Consider the following 13,563-nt stretch of genomic DNA (forward strand, 5'->3'; position numbering starts at 1 on the left):
TCATTTTTTCATGGCTTTTAACATTACACCTCAAAAATACACCTCCAACTTTCTATTTGTAAATATATGAAGTGCTAGAAAGACCAACAGCAGAAACTCATCTATAAAATGCAGAATAACAGGCAAATATTACACTGTGCCAAGCAAATTAGTCAAAGGCATATTCCTCTAAGGATTGCTTTGAAGTCAGGAAAACTTCTCCTCTTGATTAAGGTCGAAAGTTCTGTCACCAAAATATTAATTTAGTCTGCTCCATTACCAAAACAAGCAAAAATGACTGAAATTTTCCAAGGGTCTTCTCTCTTACAGTGAGGCACTACATGACCACTTCATTTTCCACAGCATAACTTGTGAGCTAATTGGGGGCAGTAGCCAGCAGAGAGCTGCTGATGCTAATCATGTTTACATTCCATTAAGGCTTTTGAAGGCAAATTCTCATCTGACAAAATAATAGAGATTGCCTCCTCATGGCTCTTAAACTATGCAAAGTTCAAGATAATTAATTATTCTGGGGTTGTGTCCCACGAGGAGCAATAGGAGTCTACTGCCATGGAAATGCTGAAAAATACAGCTCCCTGCAGGCAGGCAAAGCCAGCAGCATCACTGGGGCATCTTCTGCAGATTCAAATGCTCTCCCACCCTCCCAAAAGCAATACAGTGGGATATCAAGACAAATACTCCAACAGACTGGGACCCTGGAAACCACTTTCTCTTCTGTCTGTGAAACATGAGCAGATACTTTTTGTTGCTGCTGTTTAAGAGTATGTGGAATACATTCTTGTCTGTAACATGGTCCTACAAATAAACTTGAAACCTATTGCCTAGAAAGTTGGCATTTCCTGTACAAAGAAGGCTCCATCCTTCCTCAGAATTTTTCCTTACTGTCTCTCCATGTCAGATGGAATGAGAAAGAAGCAAAAACTTTCACCATCAAATCATATAAAAAAAAAAAAAAGAGACCCTGCCTCTCAGCAAGAACACTGGGCTCTGAGGAACTTTGCCAGTTTAGCCACATTCAGGTAATCAGAGCATGATGTGCAAGAGTGACTGGATACTTCAGGTGCTGCCTGACATCTTAAAAAGGTGAACCCTGATGTTCAACCCTCATGAAATAGCAGATTTTCCATGGTAGAGAATTATACTTGGTTAAAAAAATGAGTTCAATTTGACTTTCAAAAAGGAGATTACACCCAATTTTTACACTTCTTTCAGAAAGAATGCTTAATGCTAAGTCTTTACATGATAAAGCACTTCTTCAATTCCAGGTGCTGAAAAATGTTTCAGCACAACCAGGAATGTGCACCTAATTTAATGCAAAAAAATCATAGAACAGAAATAAATAGGGGAATCTATCTATCTTAAAAATAGACTGGTAGACTTGGGGAAGAAATAATTAACTCTGCCTGCTGTCATCAGGACCTGCTCTAAGTGTTCTCTATACACTCATTGTTCCAGGTGGGCCATGGCACCGACAAAACACTTGGGTAACTTCATCTTAAATCTACTGTGGTACTGAGCACCTGGGACAAGCATAGAAAGAGGAAAATGTGGTTGAAGTTCAAGATGGGAGCACAGGGAGGGGTTGCTTTTTAGTTGGATACTAAAATGTGGTCCAGTTTGACTTTCCTTATAAGAATAGGAAAACTCTGAAACCTTCAGCTAAAACATGTAATCCAAATGCACTGATCTTCATAATTTTAAAGTTTCCTTTTTTCATCTTTATTTTAAGATAATAAAGTCCTTTAAAAAAAAAATCTATGTGTTCTCTATATTCAATTGAAGCAAAAGCTACCTTGGTTTTTTTTTGAGGTAGGGGTGATGATCTATGATCTCCTTTTCTTTTGGCAGGACTCCTGGTTCTCTGAAGAGGTAACGTGTCATCTGTGTCCTCGTCATCAGACTGTAACTCAGAGTCAGACAATTCCTCTGCCTGACCACCATAGTCATCCTCCATCCTGAGCAGGCTCTGCTCAAGTGTTCCAACTTTTTTATTTTTTATCAGAACTTTGAATTTTAATGCCTACAGAAAAGAGGTTTAACAACAGTAGCTAGAATTATGTAGGTTTTTCATCTCTTGGTATTATTTAACTCATCTTCAAAGTTGTTTATTAAATATAATGAAGTGAGCTTACAAAATGAAGCAACATAGGCATGAATGAGGCAGAAGCCAAAGCCAAATAAACCAAACAGAATCTGAGGATCAAAGTACACAACAGAATGTGACTCTCTAACCCCATGACAGGAAAAAAGGCTCTCCACCACAGGTACACAGATGCTGAAACTATGAAAAGATAAAAGTAGGAAGTAAGATAGCCAGGCAAGATGTAGAAGGTATATTTTTTTACTATGCCTACATGTACCTATACACATATATATATATATATATATATATATATATATATATATATATACACACTTAAAGACATGTCTGATATTAATTTGGAATATTTTCATCTATCATTGAAGCTGCAGGAAATTTGTTATTTGATTTTTTGTGCATATCTCTCTTGTGTACCAAATTAAAAGTTTTGTTTATAACTTGTGTTATTTTACTGTAGATCCTTATGCTGATCTTACCTGGTCAGGGAAACAACAGTTTGGTGATTTTGCCTAAGCAGTTTCTCTATTTTTAAATGGACATGTATCAATCTCCATAATATATAATATAGAGGGGGGAAAATAATATTGAATTATATTGATTCTAATAACATGGCTTTCACCTGTGCAACAGAATCCTATGAGTATGCATTTCACTTTGATTTACACAATTATATTAGTAGTAAAGCTGCTATGATGTAGCAGACATTCAACTCTACATCTGGACACAGGAGCTGCCAGTGAGTAACAGGACTTACTATGGCTCTTGAATAAAGTGATCCTCAAAAATATTCCTTAAATTTCCTATGCTCTTAGTGAAAAGGGAGATTACACTACTGGGAGTGTGGCAGGAAAGGGAACAAATAATTTCAGAATAAATGAGAGGCAACTGAAATGCTGTAGTTTAAGGTATCCATTAAGTAAATAGGAAATCTATGGATGATGAAAACATATAAACCCAAAGTTCTATAATGGAATCCAGAGCCATAGGCAAGGATGGAGACATTCCATTCATTTCCCCTGCCAGCTCCATTGCTCATGATCCCCTTATCACTTCCGATCTCCTGTTGGTTTTTTGCAGGGTGCCAGTGGAATGAGGCATCCCATGCCCAATATCTATCAATGCCATGCTGCTGGAAGGTTTGATTAGTCTCTCTGCACTGGTGACTCAGAATAAGGATGCCCTTTAACATTTCCTTCATTTTTTATTGATGCACTCATTATTTTTTCCCCTGTTATATTTTTAGAAGAGTTTTAATATGATTAATGCTATTCATATTTTTAAGACTTCTGAATTTTCCTTTTCTTATTCACATTTCCTAATATTTAAAAGCAATTCTATCCACTTTTGATCTTTTATTTTGTTATCCACAGGAAGACTTAATTCTACAAATGAAAAAAAAAATAAACAGACCTGGTATACAAGGGAAGAAAAAACTTTCTATAGTTACATTACTGCCTCCTATATGCAAACTTCTTTAAATAAAAAAAGACCATAGAATGAGTGTATGTAGTTATACAAAAATGGGTCATGATGTTTTAAGTCAGTCTCTAAAATTCTGTTTACAAGCTGTTAGAAAAATGTAAACAATTTAAGGACATTCCTCCTGAGGTAGGAGTTGTTTTTTGAGGTTTTCTTGTTTTGTTTTCTACAAAGATAACATTTTAAAATCATGGCTCTTTTTAGAAACAGTTTCAAAAAATACTCCAGCGATATGAAAATTTCTTGGCCAGAAGCAAATTCTAATAATAGTTACCCCAAATCCTTGAAAGGGAAACATAGAGTGAAAAAACGACATACCAAGGATTTTGTCTGAGCATCAAACATCTTCAAAAAAAACTTATAACAAATGTATGATTACAAAATCAGTGACACTGAAATTTGAGTTCTTTAATGGGTCATCAGCACTGCTAAGCATGTGACACCTTTTTCTCTACATGTCCAACTCTTCTAAAAGCGCTGAAAAGCCTTTTGATGAGCTGAAACTCTGAGCATTCCCTAGAACTTCTCCTTTCTAGTTTTATTATGAAAAGCAAAATATGTTAAAAATACATTTGCTGTTTACTTCTATATAAACTGTAAGAATACAAAAAAAATTTAAATGTGTAAAACATAATAGGTCTTCCCTAGAGCATAGTGGGACTTCAAGGCTGGCATAAGCAAAAGAATCAAAGTACAATCAACTGGAACAAATATTTACATAATTAAATGAACAAAACTTTTTTCTTCTACATTCTGGTTAATGTGATGTACAACACAAATCAGCTGAAGCAATGCCAAGTTTCCAAGACAAAAAACCACAAGCACTTTGGATCAGGCAAACCCAGCTATTGATCACTGTGGTTATGTAATATAAAAATTCAATCCCCAGAAATGTAAGGAATAAACCCTGGATTTGAGACATAAGTATTTAAAAAAATAATAGCTTCTCCTGTTTAAATTTACTTGTTGTTCTCCCTTCTCTCCCGACCAGCTGTAGGTGCTTAGTTAGAGGAATATCAAATCCTGAAAATCTTGCTAAATAACAAAGTTAAAAATCTCTTCTGAGTTTTACATAATATTCTATTTCAAGATTTGTGTTGCTGCCTTAACTGCTGATATAGGGTGAAGATGCAACACCTCCTGTGAAGTCTAACACAGGGAAAGGTTTTGAGACAATGACAAGATTTGTTAAGTACAACTGTTAAAACAAACCAGCACCAGCTATCTTTAACAAGTCAAGAGAATCACACTTAGTGAAGTGTGAATGGATGTCTTTGTGGCAGCCTTATACATCACAGTTATCAAGATACTTTAAATCGATACTACCAGCAATGCCTGAGCTCTAGGTAAACTGATATTAATTATATCAGGAGCAGCATTTTAACCACCTCATAACAAGTTTTCATGCAATACATTTGCCCAGTGAGAAGCACCCTGCCCTGAAAATTTCACTTCTGTATTGTGCTCTGTAGTAAACTTCAGGCAAGTCGAGTCCAAGGCTAAACAGCTGTGCTACAGCTGAGATTATATTCTACACAGGCAGCTAAATCCCTGGATGGTTTGGAAAGAAGTCCAAAGGATGATTGTGGAGAAAGATGGTTGCAGATTGGCCAGGATATTAAAACAGTGTGCTCAGAGTGGCACAGATTCCTTACCAAAGCTCAATGTTCCAAGAAGATACCTTGCCAAACCTGACTTTTGTATACCAAATAAACCTGGTTTTTATATACCAATTAAACCATTGACCCAAGATCTACCCGGGTGATGATATAAAATATGGCAATGTCTTGCTTTTAGTTGCCTCCTGAGGTTGCTTTACACTACAGGGAAGCTATTAACAGATAATGCCTGTCACATGTTTACCACATTTCTGGGAAAACCATGTTCCCACAAGAAGAGTGCAATGCCTCAAAATAGTGAAGGAATTAGATGAGCCTCCTGTAAGTACTCAGTACAGCCTACAGTTTCCAGAAATTTTATGAGAAACAATACTGATTTTTTTATTTTTGAGGTCATCACCAAGACATGCCACAGTCTCATCTCTTTCTTCTTATTTTTGTAAAGAATAGATACCATAGACTGATTGAAAGGCAAAAGAATGACTAGAAATGTTTTGACTTGCTAAGAAGCAAAGATATTTCTGATGCAAAGACTTGGTCAAGACATCTGCTTATTTTTTGTCAAAATAAATAGGAATTAATCTCATAACTGAAACAACAGAATTAGATATGCTAAACCAGGCTTAATCTTGAATTTCTCAATGAAAACACTCATTGTGTAGAGAAGGCTCCTTTGTATACTGAGCAGATAAAGCTGAAGAAAAGTGGGAAGAATGAGTCCTGGTTTATGGGGTTAGCTGGTTTTCCCCATAATAGCAGAATTCAAAATGTCCATAGCCCATAAAGTTGTACTGGAGACCTTCTATTGATCTTTCTCAAGGAGATCATTAAATAGATCCTTTTATTTGGACACCACAAGTTAACAACCATAGGGAAGCCTTGGCAATCCTGGCCAGAAATGCTTGTGAACCACCACAATACAGTAATTGATCTTGCAGCTGTGTGGTAAACATTAAAGACAACTTGTAAAATCACTGTAGCTGCCACTTCGCATTCAGTTAATCACACATCAATTCCAACTTTGTGACAGAAAACCTGCAGATAATAAAAATTTCCTGACTACCTGATATATATATCCTGCCAGCAGTGTAAGGCAGTTCAATGCACTACAATGCAAAATAATTGAGGAAAAACCTTCATCAAAGCAAAGTGTTTACATTCTTTTCTGTGTTATATTGGATGCCTGCATGTTTCTTTCAACTGCTGTCAAATTTCTTAGAGAGGAAGGGCACAGCAGGGTAAGTAAAACCTTATCTCTTCTAACATATTTTAACATAAATTTTTTATATGTTCTAATTTAATATAATATAATTTAATATAATCTAATTCCTCTACGAATTGCTGCATAAGACACTTCATTCCTTCACTTTCTATCAGCGCATCACCAGGAGTGCTGGTGCTACCAGCAGGGATGTCTGGCACCAGTCAGTGATGTCACATCTAATTTAGTGCAGGAACTGACTCAAAGGACCTGATATTCCAGTCAATATTACAGGAAGTTCATGAAGTCTCTTTAGAGGCACCATGATGGCCAAGACTAGGGCAGAGAATTTTATCAGGTCTGTTGCTTTGGGTGGAAAAACATCGGCTCTGGAAAGAGGTGGGATAGACAGGTGAAGCTTAAGGGCAGCCTCAGTTTCTCATGGGATAAGGTATGTGTGAAAGAAAGAAATAGAGCAAAAGTCTTCTCTTTCCTCTCTATGTAGAGGAAGAATTTTGTGTTGAGATGCTACAGAATACAGGAATTGCAGGGAATTAACAATATCAATATAGTCTGCTGGAAGTGTGACTGAGGGCAAAGAATTAAAAAAAAACCTTTATTCCTGAAATTTTCTGGGGTTTGTTTTTCAGATGAAGCAAGTGTTGGGAAGAGCAGAGAGAAGAAGTGCTCAGTGATCTTACACTTTTATTTTCTGGTCCTCCATGTGATTTTCGCTTAGAATTACAATGGTAGGAGACATCATCGCAAGGTGGTCCAAAGAACCACCTAAGAGTGGGTTTGCTCCTCATTTTAACCCCCTTCCACACACACACAGTCATCTCACTTGGCAAAGGTATAGCTCAAGATCTACTTAAAGAAGGAAGTAGAAGATTGGCCATATAAAAGAAGAGCAAATAATTTCCATGGAAGTCTCCAAAATCCAAAACCTAAAAGGAACCTGTAACTGGCAAATGTTTCTCTGAAGTGTTGTGGGAAACTGTGTGGTTTCCCACTTCATGTACACACAAGAGAACCATTTAATTCTGATCTTGAAAGACACCGAGGTGACTTTTCCCCTATTCTTGCTCATGCTCCATCTTGAAAAAAGTAGAGCAGTAAATTATATAGGTGACAGCTTTTTCTTTTTTTTCACACTGAGAATCCTTCCCACAAAGAGCATTTTAAATTCATCATTTATGATTCTGTAACATCTCCTTTGCACAGTTTAAGTGAAGCAGTCTGAAGACTAAATTCAGAATTTGGCTTTTTCAAATGATAATGAATTTATCCAGGCCTCGGAAATGCACAAGATCCCAAGCTTTAAAGATGTGATGTCACTAAACTCCTTTTGAACATGGACCTAAAGTTGTTCTTCAAAAAGATGTCAGCAAAAAGTCAAGCTTACTACTGAATTTACAAATTCTGTCATAGCTACATATTTCCATTGCTAGGTAAAATCCTACTGATTTTTCTTACATGCTTGATCAGAACATCTAGGAGAAATGGAGATGATCCTAATTTATGTTCATTCTCAAGATAATAATTTATTAAATTCAAACCTTTGTAACCAGCTGAGGACATTGGTGTTATTTAGGTAATCCTTATACCTTGCACAGATGGGAAATATGTCTCACAATACTTTAATATGCTAAAAGTTCAGGAGAATGAACCTCACCTGACAGCATTTCCATACTTATGGACTCAGCAATCCATTTTCAGGCAAAACTCTACAGAGCCGACTCATGAAAACTCTAAGCTATGGAAATATAAAGTATGAATTCCCTATATCACAGTAACTATATGGTAAGGAATATACATCATAGAAAGTAATCTTTTTAAGTGTGTGATTTAGTGATTCCATGTCCACTGATTTTGTGCTTACTTCAGAGGACATATGACCCTTGGACATCTCCTACACTGAATCCAGCCACGCTTTCTGAAGCTTTAAAACAAGCCCTCCTGTTTGATATTGTTGGTATTTTTTCCTAATTGAAAATGCAGTTTTTAAAGCTTAAAAATTATATTGGACATCCTGATGTAAAAAAAAAAATAATGCTACAAAAAAAAAAAAAAAAAAAAGGGGCAGAGAAATGTAAATATTAAATAAATTTATAACAACATTTTTATGGAAATATGAGTATGGTAATACTTTAACACATCTTCTGGACAGATTGCTTCAGATTTTTCCTTGACAAATCCTTTGAAAATTACAACCTCTTGTGTGTTGTTTTTCCTTATGAAAGTGCTTCCTCCCCACATTTTCATTTGCATTTTTTGTAGCTACTGTGAAAAAAAAGTGTAAAATATAGCTATCACTGGCAACAGTGACAAGCCTAAGTATTTTGTATGTATGCATGTGTTTGTGCTACAAGAGATTTAAAAAAAAAATTTGTCCTTGAAAGAGAATTATGTGCAAAGACTGGAACAATGGAAATGTATTTGTTTTAGCTTGCAATAAAATGTTCAATACCTATCTAATTGCCTTTTGTAACTTCACATCTCAGGCCACCAGCTGAGGAACACTGTCTTAGGGAGAAACACACTGACAAAGAGAATGGCTTTGCAGTAGCAGAACGCAAAGAAAAAGCTTCATCATCACTGTTACTGACCAAAAAAATGCTGATTCAGGTTTCCATTTCAATAATAAGTTTAAATTTCAGGAATTTCCTTCAATTCAAGCAACAAAAAATAAACCAGCAGATAACAGATACACCAACATGTGGCATCTTTCCATGGGGCTTTTTGTGCTGTTTAAGTTTTTTGTTACTAACTGAAGTATATTTCTGACATCAGAAGTGATCCATAAATTCAGTTCCAGAGGATTAAAAAAAAAATAATAATAATAATGAAGTACCCCATAATTTTTTCCATCTCTTTCATAGGGAAAAAATAAACTTATTACCTCAGGAGAAGGCAGTCGAGTCATATCTACTTCACCACCAATTGGTGTAGAAAGAAGTTTGTCACCTAGAATACTTTTCAAGCACTCTGCCATCACTTCCTGCTGTTTTGGGCTGCAGTGGTTCTCCAAAGACAGTACAAGTGGATAGGCAGATGACTGGAAATATAATTTTAGGATTTTATTATTAATAAATAAAAATAAGGATAGTTGCTTTTCCAAAATATCTTGCAAAAGTCCCCTTGGCAATCTGTATTTACCTTCATTTTCAAAACATTCCAAATACAGATCAGTTGTTTCAGGTTAGTAAGACAATAAAAAAGCTCACATTTGTGGAAAAGAGAAAGCATAATTGAAGAAGAAAAATTGCACCTTCAGAAAGTTAAAGCAGAGCTAGACATAGGCAGAGGTGTAAAAAGGACTGCTTTGTTTTGGTTTTAAAAGGTAAAATCAGATTCTAAAATTAAAATTGACAACATAAAGCAGGATTAACTTTTTTGCTTTAGTTTATGACAGATTTTTTTGTTTACTTTTCAAGCTGATATTCTCCCTAAAGCTTGTTCAGAAATGATTGCCTTTACATGAACGAGCTATGCATATTTTTTATTTTTCATAATATCACAGACTTTTCTAAGGACAGTCTACACTTTATTCATCCCAGTACTCAAGCAAGGGTAATTGAGTAAAAATGAAAGGTAAAAGGTGAAAAAGGGAAATTGAGTGAAAATTAGAGGATAACTCAAAAGAAACACATCCATTTAAACACAAAAGTAAATCTCATAAGTTGCCAGTAATACTGGTGGCTACCAAAAACATGGTCTGAATGAAATCTTTGCCCAGGCAGAACCTGAATTGTCAATAAGGAAAAAAACCACCATTTTATGTTTTTCCTGTCTTTACATTTGTCCCCTGAGCTTTTGCTATTGACTGTTAAGAGAAGCAAAGCCCAGCCTGCATGGACAGCTGGTACCAACCATTACCTATTGTGATTTTATCATCTCATTGGCACTTGGGCTTGAGAAATGAAGTTTGCATCAGAGTTAAGCACAATACGTTGTGTATTAGCAAGAATAGGAGCGTTATATCCAATGAGTTTTGAAAAACAGTGGAATAAAATCATGGTTTTAATTTCACTTTTAAAATTAGAGACTAATTAAATTTTATACAGAAAACAGAACAGAAAAAACACAGCTTTGATTAACACTGAGAAGGCTATAAATACATATGTATAAAAATCCACATAAATTTATGATCATGGATGTATATATTCTCACACATAATGCTGGCCTGATTCTGAGATTTATCTTAAAAGTCATTCAGCACTTCCTTTGAGCAGGAATCTTGCCAAAAGCCTATACAAAAGCCTGAGACAATGCCAAAAACTCTCCAGATTTCAGTGCTTTTCCAGAGATAGGCAGAAGGAACCTTGCCCTGATGAGTCACCTGACCAAAAAAACAGTAGCTGCTAACATTTATCAGGGTCAACATTCAAAGTAAAAAGAGAAGAAATGGAAAACAGAGCCTCAGACGCATCTGTTATCTAATATTTTTGTCTATTTCATAAATTCACATGTAGGGATAGAAGACAGACTGATAGCAGCAGAAGAATAAGCAATATAAAAACCTTTAAAAGATATAAAGAAGGAGGAAAACATCAGACCAATTCTGAAGTAGTTCTTCAATTTCTATTCAGTCCTTGTTTAAATGATCTCAGGTGAGAATTACACCTAAGAAGCTGAGTAAGATCACCTGAATCCTTTGCACTAAGTTTGGTGTATACTCATTATCAGGAAAAATTATTATGATTCCTTTAAAAAGTTTTAAAAATATGTTAAGAACAAATAGCAGGATTGCTCTGTAATTAATTTTAACAATACTCATTGCCACAGGCTCTGTTTCATATTTTTTTTACCCTGGAGAATCTAGAAGAGCCACATCCCTGGCTTAGTTAAAGCCACCATTCTAACCAACTTATGTATACATGCATATATCTATACATACCATAAATGCATACTTGTCAATCACACGAATTACAGAACGAAATGGAATTTTGCTTGTTAAAGTGTGACCATGATACACAATGGGTTCATTGTTGTTGCCATCCCAGCAGTCAATCTCCAGGCAACGACATCCTTTTAAGAGAGCACTTCAGAAGAACAAGAGAAATCATTTTACAGCCAAAAGAAAGATACCACAACTTTTTATGCAAGTTGCTGTATTTCTGATTACAAGCACAGTGATTAATTACAGAAAAACCACCTTATTTTCATCATAAATAAAAAGAAATCGTACAGAATTGTACATATATGAGACAGACATACCTTCTGTTGTTTATTTTAGGTGTGTTATATAATAAGCTTTGTTAGAGCTTTAAAGAATATGGGATTACCTGAATTATCTTCTTTAAAAGATTAAAAACAAGGGTCATAGTTTTCAATAAATGAATTTTGGATTAAAGGCAAATTTCCACTAAAAATAAAATAATAAATATTTTAAATGGTCTTTTGTGTTAGTCTTCCAAACTTGCTAGCAATTTTGAGAATCACTGTATTTAAAAATCCATTGCACTTAAAGTATCAGGTTGCACTTGGTCTTTACATAAGTCAGTTCTTCTCCCCAGCCCATATTCCTAAGAGGGAGCGCTAAAGTTTCTCAGGCACTTTGTCTCGACTGCTTTAATTTTAATATGTTAGTGGCATCCCTTAAACTCCTAGGTTTCTAATATTTGACTTGCAACTAACTGAAACATTTCTTATAAACTCTTTTACTTAATTACCAATCTGTCTTTTACACGCTGCTTTTCACACATTAACAATATGTCAAATATGCCTGTAGCTGATTTTAGCATTTTCCTCACACAAATAGTAGATAAAGAGGAACAGAGTGGGGGTTATACCTTCTTTGCAATTACTTTCAGCAATGCAGCATTAACATAATGGAATTTTAAATACTTTTAGAAATGCAGTATTGTTTCTGATGGTTGCAAGTCACTGTAGAACATTAAGAGAGCAACCAAAAAAAATTAGTTCAGATAGATGATGGTTCCAGCTGCTTTCTCTTCACTAAAGCAGTACAAATAATAGGAATTCTGGACACAGCTCTTCCCAATTCTTAATATATCCTGCCCTCAGTGTTGCCTTTATTACACAATCCATTTCCATCTTCCCTGCCATCCTGGTCACCATCCTCCTGGAGTTATGCACTGCAGAGGTTCCTCTCCCTGCTGGCTACTTGAATGCCCACATTTTGTGGTTTTGTTGTTTCTAAACTGCCCACATGCACTGGCCACAAATGTCCTTGACACAGACATACTCCAACACACATCTTGTGTATTGAAGAGATTAGAGCTTGCCCGGGAATTTTACATTTCTTTCGGGAGTTATTTATTTTTGCATGGCGTGCTGAGATTAAAAACTGATTTAATTGTGTACTGTACACCATACTATAGATTTCATTTGCTGCAAGGTTGGTTTTTTGAGATGTAAGTGAAAAAAATAAATTGTTTTCAGACTATGAACAGATGGTTTGGCAAATATATTGAAAAGCGTACACACAAAATAAAATACCACTCTCACATTTTCAACTTGTATCTTTGATGGCTTTGTCCCTTATTGCCAAGTAGGATTGTATGCGACTTAGTATTCATTTTTTAAAAGCCGAAGAATGTTTAAAATATTACAAAACAATGTCTAAATACCTGGTATATCCCCATAAATGACTGGGTCCCATTAGCTGGTCAGCTATCAAGTAGGTGTTGTGAGAAGATGAAATAAAATAGTCACACAATGGCCGGGTCATATCTTGATAGACGCTCTTGTGCTGGCTTTTAAATATTGAACATTCATCTGAGTTCATGTACCTTATAAATCCTTCAAATGACATCTGCCTTTTCTTCCTCACTGAACAAAACCAAAAGGAAAGAAAAAAAAACTCTGTCATGAAGCCACTCTGATGGTTATATCTATGTACTTTCTGAACTTTTTAATAGCCAGTTCTGAGCACTGCTAAAGGTTATACAGCACTACATTTTCCTGCAATTTTAAAATTCATAACAAATGTATAAACAACACAAAATCAGATACATGTGACTCTGGAGCTGAATTGCTGTGGTTCAAACTTCTGAGAGGAAATAAATGTGTTTTGACACTTTTATCTTTCTATGGACAGCAGTAAGAAGAGTTTTCAGTAATCCTAATTAAATATAAAGTAAAATATTTGTTGTTTACTTTGGAAAGTGACATGCCAGGCAATGTACTAAGAGAAT

At 35.4% G+C, this 13,563-nt stretch overlaps 1 protein-coding gene across 1 annotated transcript in view; it reads right to left on the reverse strand.

The window, feature by feature from the left end:
- PLCZ1 (phospholipase C zeta 1) overlaps window positions 1-13,563 on the reverse strand; it is a 44,921-nt gene that overhangs the window by 20,065 nt on the left and 11,293 nt on the right. Inside the window, exons 4-7 of the mRNA XM_053977824.1 lie at window positions 12,997-13,198; window positions 11,301-11,445; window positions 9,303-9,458; window positions 1,793-2,020 (exon numbers count right to left, since the gene is read on the reverse strand). Coding sequence (XP_053833799.1) covers window positions 1,793-2,020; window positions 9,303-9,458; window positions 11,301-11,445; window positions 12,997-13,198 — 731 coding nt within the window. The remainder of the gene's footprint in view (window positions 1-1,792; window positions 2,021-9,302; window positions 9,459-11,300; window positions 11,446-12,996; window positions 13,199-13,563) is intronic.

This window comes from Vidua macroura, chromosome 5 (assembly GCF_024509145.1).
Source record: "Vidua macroura isolate BioBank_ID:100142 chromosome 5, ASM2450914v1, whole genome shotgun sequence".
Lineage (NCBI taxonomy): Eukaryota > Metazoa > Chordata > Aves > Passeriformes > Viduidae > Vidua > Vidua macroura.